At 53.8% G+C, this 12,644-nt stretch overlaps 3 protein-coding genes across 3 annotated transcripts; all 3 read right to left on the bottom strand.

Annotated features, from left to right (window-relative positions):
• Nucleotides 1-3,383: 3,383 nt before the first annotated feature.
• Nucleotides 3,384-4,415, bottom strand: CLUP02_12396 (uncharacterized protein; the record flags this gene model as incomplete). The annotated part of the gene is made up of 4 exons (XM_049291360.1): nucleotides 3,384-3,599; nucleotides 3,655-3,696; nucleotides 4,076-4,150; nucleotides 4,308-4,415. 4 exons carry the CDS (start codon nucleotides 4,413-4,415, stop codon nucleotides 3,384-3,386), a joined length of 441 nt encoding a protein of 146 aa, XP_049148505.1.
• Nucleotides 4,416-4,629: 214 nt separating this feature from the next.
• CLUP02_12395 (uncharacterized protein) lies at nucleotides 4,630-10,939 on the bottom strand (the record flags this gene model as incomplete). The annotated part of the gene is made up of 3 exons (XM_049291359.1): nucleotides 4,630-9,801; nucleotides 9,860-10,473; nucleotides 10,651-10,939. Coding segments are annotated over 3 exons (6,075 nt in total), but the record flags the coding sequence as incomplete, so codon positions are not given.
• Nucleotides 10,940-12,132: 1,193 nt separating this feature from the next.
• Nucleotides 12,133-12,300, bottom strand: CLUP02_12394 (uncharacterized protein; the record flags this gene model as incomplete). Its single annotated transcript, XM_049291358.1, has 1 exon — nucleotides 12,133-12,300. The coding sequence occupies one exon, from the start codon at nucleotides 12,298-12,300 to the stop codon at nucleotides 12,133-12,135; it is 168 nt and encodes a 55-aa protein (XP_049148503.1).
• Between the last annotated feature and the right edge of the window lie 344 nt (nucleotides 12,301-12,644).

Raw genomic sequence — 12,644 nt, 5'->3', positions numbered from 1 at the left:
CCATTGGGTTGCTCATGCTTCCTCTCAGAGTTCGCCGCGACCTCGGACGTACTCATGGCAGCTTCCCTCCACTTTCTTCTCATTGTACCGTGTACGGCTACGGTGTACGGATACCTCGCCTTGTGATCAAGGTGAATAAGTGTGGGAAGACCCATAACCCCCAGGACGTCAGGGCCAGAAGAGGAGTGTGATGAGGTAAGGGGCGACACGGGTGGCCATTGAAGAGGCGTGTCTGTGTATATTGTGTACGGGTAGGTATTTGTGCAAGGCAAGACAAGCCGAGTTTGAGCTTTGGGTTCAGAGCCAGAGTGTGTGGTTTGTTATTATTATTTTCCCATCTTTATTTGGTTTTGGACTAGCGGGATTAAGTGAGCACCAGCTAAGAAAAGAAAGAAAAAAAAGATTGATAAAAAAAACCAAGCTGGAAAGCCTGGAGGGAAGACCAGAAAAATGACACAGGGACCAGCTGCGGTCAAACCCGAAAACGGGCGGGGCACACTAGCTCTACGTCACCTGGTTGGACCTTGGAGGCAAAGCCGCACAGGCTGCGGAGTACGTACAGCACAGGAAGAGCCGAAGAGGAAAGAAAGCAGGTAAAATGCGAGCCAGCTGCGGTAGCAAGTAATAGCTGCTAGGCCCGTTGGGTCTTTCCAGGTTGTCGCTCCCGAAGATCCTGCCTCGCCTGCCTTACCTTGCCCTTGTCCACCGCTCCGAGATCCAGCCTGCCACCGCCGATGCTCTCTCTCACACGACACCTCACCCGATATGTACTTGCTCCGTACGGACTCCGGATACCTACCACGATACCTAACGAGAGGAAGGTACCTTTGTACACATCTTGGCAGCCATCAGCTTTGACAGTTCCCGTTGCCAATTCGGCCAAAATCGTACCATGTGCTGTGGATGATGTGCGAGGGCACGCGGGGGGAAGGAATCCAAAATACTCTGAACTGCAACTGTGGCCGTCACAGACAAAACGAAAGTCACACGTTGAAGGGCAGTCTTTTTTATTTTTATGTTACTTTCAGGCACTGGCCATCATTCGCCATTTCCGCCTCAACTCCAGAATGCTGTGAAGGCAGTGTAAGGCGGTCGTGTAATAGTAAGTGTGTGCAATAGAGCTCAAGCTTCAGCTTTCAAACTCCAAATCCCACGAGGCACAATCTGTCTCCATGGGCCAACACATGCAAGACAGGCAGTCCCCTTCCACCGAGTCTCTTTTAGAAACCTCCCATCTTTGCCATGCCTGGATCCCCCGCCTTGTGCTTCTCGACCTGACTGATCCCCTTTCCCCCCAATCTCTCCCAAACAATGATTCTCCGTAAGCTATCGTCGTCTCCCTCTCCCGGCCGAGGTCAACCGCATGCAGTCAGTCGCAGTCGTTGTCGTTGAGCAGAAGAGCTCAGGCGTTCCATGTCCTGCTGACTCGCCCCGCCAATTGCGGCTGCAGAAAGAGCAACACCCCCATGTCCCAACCTGCAGCAAGGCGAGCGGAGGGGAAAGGAGGAGAAAGAGCACGATGCTGCAGACTGCAGACTGTCACTCCAGTCCTCCGCCGCTGCTCTACCTACTGGTCTGGTCTGGCCTGGCCGCTCCTCCCCTTCCCCTTCCCCTTCCGCGTGCCTTCCTGTCAAGAAGGGAAAAAAGATACAAGTGACCAACAAGCGACCGGACAGAAGGTGACGGATGGATCGTCGGACCAATCTCTCGCCAGCATTCCTCCTCGTCCTCCCCATAAAATAACCCCGCTACTACCCACACACGGCACCTTTTTTTTCTTTCTTTCTCGACGGAGGTGAGGCTCCACTCGTGGCATGCCACCTTTTGCCCGCCTGCCGCCCATGGGCGAGCTTAAAGGAAGTACAAGAACCGCCGAAACAAAAGTCATCCAGATCCAGCCAATCACCGTCCCTAAAACGAAAACGTGCCAGATCTATTGACTCCCAGCAAACCCGCACTTCCGGCATGGCCTAGTCTCCTCCCATGCACGTTGTGGCTGCATGAAGGGGCTTGCGTTGACGGCGTTGACGAACCTCGAAAACACGACGACGAAAAATTGAAAAAATCCATCCATCGTACGGCAAATTAACTAACTATGCGAGGAATCTTCCACACTAACCCTTGGTCCTTCCCGCATGCCGAGCCATCGCCAAGCCTTTTGCCAATTTTCCTTTGCAGCCTGTGCTAGCCGCCATCGAGGAAGTGCTCGCGTGCCCGTTTTCCTCTTTTTCCCTCAGTCGCAACGTCGTCGTCTCCCCTCGTTCCTAGCACCGCAGCCGTCGTCGTCAACGTCGCACCGCCAAGCGCCAAGTGCCAAGTCCACACGATTTTCACACAAGCCTCGGCCGCCACGTACATTGGCAAAGCTTCTTTGCACTCTTCGTCTCACTCTTCGTCTCACTCTCCCTTCCTCACTCTCATTCTCATTCTCATTCTCACTCCCTCCTGTCCTCACATCTTCTCTCGAGGTCCTACTCAATTCTTCATACCCTCATCTCATGCTCTTTCATGCTCACTCCTACGCTGGCAAGGACCATGTCAGAGACCTCAGCTTCTCAACTTAGTAACACATAACATCCCCCCCCCAAAGTAGATATAAATATCAAGGAGCGGATGAAAATCTACAAGCATCTCAAAACATGCACCATAAACTCTAAATATTAGCATTTCATCAGAATGATATAGGACAAGACTTTTGCTATTAAAGCAAGCACACTTGAGATGAAATCAAACACAGTACCTTGAGCCAATGATGGCATGAACCGACTGCTCACCACCGCATCGTCGCCGACATCATCGATCCCTTCTTCCCCCGGATTCCACATTCTAGCTTGACTCTGCCTCTGCATTCGCTGCTCTACACCCTCCTCCATCTTTGCTCTCATCGCTCGCCCTCTAGACTGAGTCCTGTACAGGAGGCTTAGTGCAGTCCTCCTCCAACTCACCATGCACGCAAGGGACGGCTGCCAATCTAGTGCGCCGGTAAACTCAATCCTTTGGCCCGAACACCTTAAAAATCATAATTCTCTCCGCATGCTCTTCGTCCGCCCGGCGAATTATCCCCGGTCCAGGCATTACCCCCTCATCCTGGAGACCGTGAGCTTGTAGGCAAAAGAGGGGGGAGGCCTATTCCACTCTCTTTCGCAAGTGAGCTAGGCTTCGTAGCGTGACGTCTTCCTATTATAGACTGTCCAAACCATCTACACGGAGAAAGGAGAAGATCAACTCCAATAGCATAAAATCCCATCCCAGCATCCAACTCAACACAACCTCAATATATACATGTGCGTGTGCTCTACCTTCTACCAGCTATCATGATCATGAAACCAAGTAAGATCGCCGCCGCCACATGACGGGCCGGACCTTCGTTTCTCAGAGGCACCTTATCGACCCCATGATTGCCTCACTTTGAATATCATCAGACGAGCCAAAAAGAGGCCTTGCCACTCCCCGACGGTCTCAAAGGTCACAAAGGCAAGGTCCTCCGTCTCTTCAAGAATCCCAAGAAAAGCTGTGAAATCCGTCGTCGCTTCGACCGCCAAGAGTCCGAGAGCTCCCTTCCCCTCCCCCTCCGTGACGTGCTCAGCCACGCCTTGCCACTGTTCAGGTCATCCCATGAATAGTATGCCGATGGGGGAAAACGAGATGATGTACCTCAGGTAGGTAAAGTACGTAGGTTGCCTCCTTGGATCGTGTCTTTGGATGGCCAACATCATACCTTATTTTGTCATCTCCAGAACAGACAGAAAGTTGCATACACACGAGTAATACACCTTATTAGAGTCTCGGTGAGAGCGGAAGCGTGGCCGTAGCCATCCACGTCATTGCAGTTTGATGATACTTATATTCAGTCTTGTTTTGTTTTTTAAAAGAGGCTTTTGTTTTGAGTCAGCCGTGACTCCTCCTATTTTCGGCGGCACTGCGTCAGACCCGAATGCAAAAACCATGACGCAAAAAGAAGAGAGAAACAAGAGTCTTCCCCTCGGCGCTAAGTATGATAGATCGATAAGCAATTGCCGAGCATGTCTGCCCGGTTTGTTTTTCTCGGGTCTAGCAAAGGCCGAGTTTCTGTCACAGAACCCCGCCGCGTCCGAAATATCGACCCCGTCCATCCCTTCTCGTTAACCAGATGCAGTTTGTAGGAGAAAGCCTAAATCATGTAGACACAGAACAATATAGAAAGGAAAAAAAGGAGATAAAGTCGGGAGTGGTGTGCGGTGTTGAGTGAGTTGCCCAAAGAAATCTGTGCAGAAGAATGAAAGTTGGGATGCAGGGCAGTGCGGCATCCTCTCATCCGCCCTGCACACAATGCAAAAACATGTAGTGGAATGGAAGACCTCCCAGTCCTTCAATCCCGCATCCTCCCTTAGGAGACCTTCGGGCTGAACCTGCGAAAGCAAAACCATAAACGCCATGATCCTTCCCAGTCCCCATCAACTCAAGGAAATGATGCAGTCTGCGTGTTGCTGTTGTCCCTGCTAAACGCCTCGCTGTCGGGTAAACAACTGAACAAAAAGAAGAAAAAAAAAAGTTCCATATCTGCTGGAGACGGCCTTAAACATAACTCGCTTTGTCGGCTGGTAAATGTCTCCGCATCCTTTTGGCTAGGTATGCGAGCGCTCCTCTGCTCTAGTTCTCCGGTGCCGCAGATCGATCCACCAAAGATTTTGGCGTTGGCTCTTCGTCTGCGTTCTCTCTGTTTGTCGGCAGCGGCTTTGGCGTCTCGTCAACGCCGGGGCCGAGTGTCTTGTCTTCTGAGCTTATGCCACTATCCGGGGGCGTACGCGTGGCTGCTGCCCGCAAAGTCTCGTACGAAGGCATGTCGATTTCCTTGGAAGGTGTCACAACTTGTGTGACAGGCTCCGGCGTACTCTCGGACCCAAAAGTGATACTGTCGTGGCTATCGGCCCTCATCATCTCGATTCCTAGCTTAGAGCTCGGCAGTAAGGGTTTGCCTCGGAATAGCTTGTCACGGCCCGAGCCAAGCTCTTCATCTTCATCGTCAGCCGAATCTGTACCCTCGGCAAGGCGTTTCTCCATGTGCTCTTTCCGGGCTTTCAGCTTCTCTACCGAAGGCGGCGGTGCCGATCGTCGAGTGTGCTCCAGCTGCCCCGGAGCAGACTGCTGCGTCACCAGTTGTGGGAGCTGCGGCAGTGACTTCGGTGATTTGACCGGTTGAATAACTTCATCCTGGCTGATACCCAGGCCACCTTCGTCCCAGTCGCCAGTAGCCTTTCTGCTGATCACCACTGGCACATCATCTGTCGACACTGACTCGGAGTCGCCGAAGAGACTAGAACTGATGGAGTCCTCACGCGAAGTGATGAGGCTGCTACCTGGTCGTCCAGCGTACAGCGATGAACTCGATGTCGGGCTATCGTCTGTTCGAGAGCTGGTTTGACGAAGGCCAGAGGGCACAGGGTGAGAGTGTCCAAGTGACATCGAGAAGTTGACGCCAGGCGATTCCGGCTTCCACTGACAAAGATTCTTGAGCACTTCTGTGAGCTTAGAACTCGAGATAGGCTTCTCAATCAGTGAATCAAAGTAATGCGGAGCCTGCAACTCTTTGAGATAGGCCGTAATTGCGACGATGGGCGTATGCGAGTTCGTGTTCTTAGTCTCCCGAATCATGCGGGCCACATCAGCGCCATTGATCTGAGGCAACCTATACTCCAAGAAGATGATATCAAACTTGATCTCGCTCATGGCGTATCTGACAGCTTCTGATCCATTCGATACCGAAATGGTACGGCAGCGCAACTTCTCCAGGAGCTTTTCCATGACCATGCGAGAGACCGGATGATCCTCGCAGATTAAGACATCCAGTGGGCGGAACATCGGGCCCCCGTCAAATGCGATTTGGGAAAGGCGACGGGAACTCTGGCGGCGACGCTGCACTCGGAGAAGTGCGTTGTGCTTTTCGCCTTCATTGTCGGACGACGAAGGTGACATGTCGAAGACCTGGCTGCGACGATTGCGGTGGTGTGATAGAACGTCAGAGGTAATGGGGCTCCCCTCTTGGGATTGCGAGCCAACAGTCAAAGATCTCGATCGGCTGCTGGAGGCCTGTCTGGGCGTTGACACGATCTTCTGCGGCGAGAGGGCCAGCGGTGGTGGAGGTGCAGCCCCACGACCCTTGACGGGGGATGCGGCTACACTTGTTGCTGCCTTCTGCAGGCTCGGTGGCACTCGAGGAATGTCGAGAGACGTGGGCTGATGAGCGCTCGATTGCTGTGAAAGGCTGGAGGAGTTGCTGGAGGCCTTGCGCCGGCCTTCGCTGCCTTGGCCTGCGACGAACGAGACTAGTAATGGCGACGATGGCTGAGATGCCCTGCTCGGAGACGAGGCCGCATGACTGAGGCCGGACGGTGATTGAGGTCGGTTCTTCGCGTTGGAAATTGTTCTTTGAATAGGATTGGCAAGTACCGGACTGCCCTCGAGAGCTGGGCCAGGCGAAGTAACACTGCCGCCTGGACTCACGACGGTAGGTTTATTTTGAGATGCCAATGCCTCTGCTCTAAGTTTCTGAATGACGTCCTTGTTGGCCTTCTCGAGCACAGGAAGATTCTTGAAGGCGAAGCTACCAAAGTCATCGGCAACAACAGGCTCACTAAGCCGTCTACTCTTCAAGTCCCGAACGTGTGGAGGAATGTGGAGAGGCATCAAGTTGCGTTTAATCGAGTTGACTTGAGATCGGACCCTGGACAAGGCGTCATGCGGCCGGTCATGGTAGTCTGAGCCTGCGCCAGAAACCGGCGGCGAGAGCTGATCCTCCATCTCTTCGGCAAAGGACTGCAATACGGCGCCACGAGCATCAAAGTATTCGGTATCTTCTGGGTGCTCGAGTTGGGGAACGAACTGAGCTTCATCCTCCAACAAAGTGTCCCAGTTGACGCCCTCAAACCAAGAGTGGCTGCGAATCTCGTCTCCACCGCAAGGGAACTTATCCTCTCGATTGGCTCCAAGGCGCGACTGGGGCTCCATACAGAGCAGCTTGTTAATCAGATCTTTCGCCTCATCTGAGATTGGTTCGCATTCGTTCTCATCCGGCCACTGAATCTTGCGTGCGAGGATATTCTCGAAGACTTGCTCCGCTTCGTCGGCATGGAATGGCGGAAATCCGTAGAGGAATTCAAACATGATGCAGCCAACAGACCACCAATCACTGGTCTCGTCTTGCTTCTCACCGTTGATAGTCTCGGGGGCGAGGTAGTCGGGTGTCCCCACAAAACGGCGGTTGGTGTCTTCGGGATCGAATAGGGCCATCGGCGGAGGCATCATCGTAGACTGAGGCGGAGTATTCTTTCCCAGGTAGTCAATGCTGGACTGAGTGCTGGTGTGGTGGAGTGCCGCCATGTCTGGCGACGGTTGTCCGGTGCTTTCATTCGCATCATCCTGCGTCGGCTGAGCGTTTTGGGCCGGGACATTGTGCTCTTGATCGGTCAAGGTAAAGCTGTTGAGCATGCGAGCAAGAGTTTCGCTGCCACCGCTATCGCTACGCTGGCTGGAGACTCGTCGGGCCTCCGGCCCTCCCAAGGCGAAGTATGAGGGCTGACCCCCGCTGGAGCCAGTGTCAGGTGTCATCTGCGGCGTCATGCTAGGCGAGTGAGTATGACCATGAAGGTCAAGCGAGGTTGACCGAGACGATGCCAGAGATGCTGAGCGGGCAAATGGCCCCTGCTTGAGGAGATCAGGCGTGGGATCGGAATTCTGATTGTCCAGCGCTCGCTTCTGTCGCCCAACTAACCCCATGCGCGATAAACCGAAATCCGTGAGTTTCAGGTGACCCTTTTGGTCGATGAGCAAATTGTCTGGCTTGAGATCGCGGTGAATGATGCTCCGACTATGCAGGTGTTCCACGCCAAGAACCACCTCACCCAGATATTTCTTCACCCAGTCTTCTGGCAGACCACCCAGAACCTTGATCAGAGACGCACAGTCGCCACCGTTGAGATACTCCATCACGAGATACAGGTAATCTTTGCTGGAAAAGGTCCAGTAGAGCTTAGCGACGAATTCGCTGGTGCCTTGCCACATCATGATGGCGCGTTCAGCCTTGACATTGCCCACCTGATTCTTGGCAACCATGTCTGCCTTCTTCAACACCTTGATAGCGAAGTATTCTCCAGTTGACTTCTTCTTGGACAAGTAGACACTGCCAAAAGCGCCTTTGCTGATTGGCTTGATGATCTCGAAATCTTTGATGGAAGGAGGCGCCGGCCTTGCCTGAGGAGGAGGCTGGTGGGCAGCCATTCTAGGGGATGGTGGACCTTTCATGACAAACTCGGACATGGCTGCTGAGGACTGTCGCCGGTGGTGATTTGCTGGCAAATGAGCTGGAGAGCTGAAATCACTCCCGGGTAGCAAGGGTGATGCTTCTGGTGATGTAATGCCATCTTGTGGAAACGGGAAATTGCGCGGCTTGATGATTCGTAGAGGGGACGACGGTTGATTCATACGCGAAGGTGACTCCTGTCGTCGAGGTGAAGACGTACCGGGCAGAATGATGCTTCTACGATGATGCTGTCTCGAGCTAGCTGCACGACGAAGATCGCCAAACTCAGATATCGGAGAGTCGGTACGCGGTGGCTGTCGAGAAGTCACAGAAGAAGAGCGAATACTTCCATCGCTGTCTCCAGCGTCACTCTCGAAAAGCAACGACTCTCGCCGGGACTCGCGGGCAGGTGCAGTTGGGTTCAGACCACCCAAATTCGATCTTGGCGTCGGACACTCTCTAGGGCTGCTTGAGCGCGCAGATTCCACAAAGGAGGTAGGTCTTGGCCTGTCGTTGTTGTCATTGAGGCTGACATTTTGCAGAGCAGCCGCGAGGGCTGAAGGATTTTCAAATGATCCTTGGAAGAAGAGCTCCTCTTGCGCCGGTGTAGCTTGTTCCTCTTCCTCGTCTTCAGTCGAATCGCTCAGCCGACCAGCTGCGATTCGAGCTGCTTTCCGCATTGCTTCATCTATGCAGTCCTGGACGATGACCGCGAATTCAATCCTGATGCGCTCCGCATACTCGATGATTTTCCGGTGTCTGAAGACGGCTTCAACCTTGGTTTTCGCGGCCTTTTCAGTGTCGGCGCAGAGCAGAGCCAGGCCCTGCTCCTGTTCCAGAGTGTTGGTGCTGGGAGATTGCCATTGCATGACTTGTGAGATGCGGGACTCGGACTGAGGAGATTGCGTCCTGATCTCGCCAGGGTTTTGCGACGAAGCCTCCTTCACCGCTGGAGTGCTGACTTCAATGGCGGTATCGCAGAGGTCAAGGAGCAACTCTACGATCCTTGCTTGAGGACGTCTGATGGCGAAAGATCGAGCTCTGGAATGACCGAACCCACCTGATCTCTCTCTCGATTGCGAAACGGAACTCCCGGGGGATGACGAGGCTGATAGAGGAGGACCGATTGGCAGGCCCTTGTACTCAGCAGCAGGGCCAGATAGTTGGTCGCCTGTGAGTGGCCGGCTTTTTCTCGCCTCGAGAGCATCGAGAACTTTCACAATGGAGTGTCGGTGGTCCGTCAAACTGTCCTGCGCCATCTGTACATCCATCTCTGCCCGATGCTCCTGCAGACACAAGTCGGTATGTTTTTCGAACCACCAAGGAGAAATTTGTCGCTCGCAAATACGGCACAGAACGGGCAAAGGCGGCGGGTGGTTTTCGGGGTCATCGACGCCAGACTCGGCTAGCTGCGTGAGATAGCTTGCGAGGACTTCAGCACCAGATCCAAGAGAGTCGACAATCACAGCAGGGAGGTCAATCTTGATCTCTCTGGGTGCAATATAGGGTCGAATCATCCACATAGTCTAGCAGGCGCCTTGTTAACAAAAAAGTCAGGCTGGTAACGGCAGTATGGATACTTACATGACTCTCTCCTCCCGAGACACCATCGTAAACCATGATGCCCTGGGCTTCCAGATCAATGGCCTCGGGAACCCCTCCGTCGGCCTCATTGGGCTCCTGGTCTTGAAGGCCTTCAACGGGTAGCAACCTGGATAGTGGACCCATTGTGACGGCGAAGCGTACTCTGTGGCTCCGCGAGTCGTCCTTCTTCATGTACTCTACGGTATCCGCGAATGCCGTCTTGTTCTCGCTGACGATCAAATCGGCTATCGCAGTTCCTTTGACCGAGTCGGGCAGAGTGCCTATCACATCGGTCCATGACGGACTCACCCATCGAATAGTGCCGTCGAGGTTGAGGTCAAGAATGACATTGAGAGTCTGCTCGGCAGCTTCACGTAGTTCTTCTCGTTCCTCTCGGATATCTTCGCTCAAAGACCGTTCCATGACGCCGGCCTGTGCCCGGAGAGAGGTCACGGCCGGTGGCGCCAGCATGTTGAGTTGCGGTGGTTCCATTGTGGGAGAGAAGCGGGTGAGATCCCGGATTGTTTCGATACCATTGGCCGTTTTGAATCGTCTCGGCAAGCGAGGACTGTCTGGAGAGTGTGTGTTCGAGGTAGGGCGTGAGGATGTCGTGGCTGTTGCAAGTCGCGAATTGGTTCAACTCGAAAGACCGAGTAAGAGCCAGGTTGTCTGGCAAAGGGCCAAGACTAAAGGCAAGCCAGACCACGAGACATGACGGGAATCGAAGCGAAAGGGTCCAAGGCACAAAGTAGCGATGGGAGCTCTAGTGTTGGACACAAGACACTACCCACTCTGGTGCGGAGGCGTGGAAAGAGAACTGAAGGTATTGTTGGCGACGAGCGGTCGAAGACTCCAGGAAAGGAGCTTGGGAATCGGAAGGGGTGGGCTCGACGTGGGTGGAAGTGAAGGTGATCGAATGCCAATGGAGGTGGTGGTTCTGGTGGACCGACCGACCAAGGTTTCTTCGTTGTCTATTCGAAAGACGGGCGAGGACGGAATGAGTCGACGAGGGGAGACGCGAAGGTGAACGCGACGATAGGCGTTGCAGTCAGGGCCAGAGCTCGCAAAGGTCGTTGGCCGTACTGGACCTTGTGTGTCGTCGTCAAACAAAACACCAAGAGAAAATCCTGGTAGGAAGAAAAAAAAAAGAACCCAGGGAACGGCACAGGCAAAAGTTCACGCCGCAGGGTGGCCCTTTGTGATGATGGTGTCAGTCACTCATTACCGTCTTTACGTTGGCCTTTTTGCGTTTAGCACTTAGCAGCCCTCAGTTAAGGTACGTGGATGGAAGGTACAGAGGAGAAACTCTCCAGGTCAGTCTCAATCAGGTCGGCAAGAGCCCAGTCAAACCGAGCCAGCACTATCCACGCCTCGAAGCAAGCAGGGCAAGAGGTGCTCAGTGGTCGCGTCCTTATTATGGGTCTTGAGAAGCATTTGGTGGTCAGGGTGGGTGAATAAAGCGGGGATGAAGGGACCGTCTGGCCAATCAAAGAAGTATGCACCAAGCTCGACCCAGTAGATGTACATGCATAACACGCCAAATCTGTATGCGACGCCGCGTACTTCTACTCAATGCAGTCTAGGGCCATAATCAGTTAGCTCGGTAGCTAAAACACGAGCGAGGGTGTCGGGGAGTCGGGTGTGACTTTTTGGGGCTTTTTTGGGGGAAGTGGAGGGGATAGGAAGGCAGAAAGGTGGAAGGAAAGGGAAGGGAAGGGGCAGGAGCAGAGGAGAATCCAAGAAGGTGCCCGCCTGCCGTACCTAGCTAGGTACTTGCCCTCACTTGACGCTACCTACACAGTAGGTAGGGCACTTGGCTGGGCAGGTAAGGCAGTGTAAGGTACCTACTGTGTATTCATAGGCACGGGGTACGTACAGCAGGTAGGAAAGACGGGACAAGAGAGAGGGCGGAGAAGACCACCACCTCACCACCGCACCACCTCGAGTCACACATTGGACGAGACGGGAATCGGGACACTGGCCCTGCCCTGAGCCCTGGCCATTGCATCACGCTTCGGCTTCGCTGGGCTGGTGGAGGGGCAGCCACTTGGGGGTGACCACTCGGAGGTTTTGTCCGCTGGAAACAAATCAACAACGGTCCAGCGGACAGGGCAGAGTTGTTGTGGTCAGTCCCAGGCTTCTTGCTTCAAGGTTCCGTTCTCACTCAGTATCACCAGCACGGAGCTGCCTTTACGGATACCCTTTGTTTCTTTGCCTCATCGCCATCACGGTCTCTTTCCAACTGCCTCAGGAGTCACGACACACTTCGCCCGTCACTCATGTGCCTCATTGGCATCCCAGGTATCAGGGAGACGGAGAAATCGGGGGGCTCCGAAGACCCGCGGAGGGGTGGGGACAGGAAAAGGAGGAGGAAGAGGAAGACGGCAACCCGGGAAAAGAAACGAGTTACCAAGGACAAGACGAAAATCAACAACGGCCATGCAAGAAATCCTGCGCAGCAACACTTATACAGTACACCATGCAGCGAGACCCTCCAAACCCACGGCCTGCCTCGCCCTACCACCCTCAACTCCCGGTCTTTCGCACACCCACACGCAACCCTTCTGGTGTTTGTACGGATAGAGCGACAGTCACCGTGCTCGGCAAAGAGTCGGTCGTATCATATCTCTCGAGCTTTGTTTTGCTTTCCTTATCTCTGGTGTTGCTATCCATCTCCCTTGCGCCCTCTAAATGGTGACAACAACGGACTCGGCGGGCAAATCAACGCTTTCGTCCCCTCTCTACAGTGTTGCTCTTTTGCCTTTACTTCCGACATGATACACGT

The sequence above is a fragment of the Colletotrichum lupini genome, chromosome 6, assembly GCF_023278565.1.
Source record: "Colletotrichum lupini chromosome 6, complete sequence".
Taxonomy (NCBI): domain Eukaryota; kingdom Fungi; phylum Ascomycota; class Sordariomycetes; order Glomerellales; family Glomerellaceae; genus Colletotrichum; species Colletotrichum lupini.
This window is presented reverse-complemented; position numbering and strand designations above follow the sequence as displayed.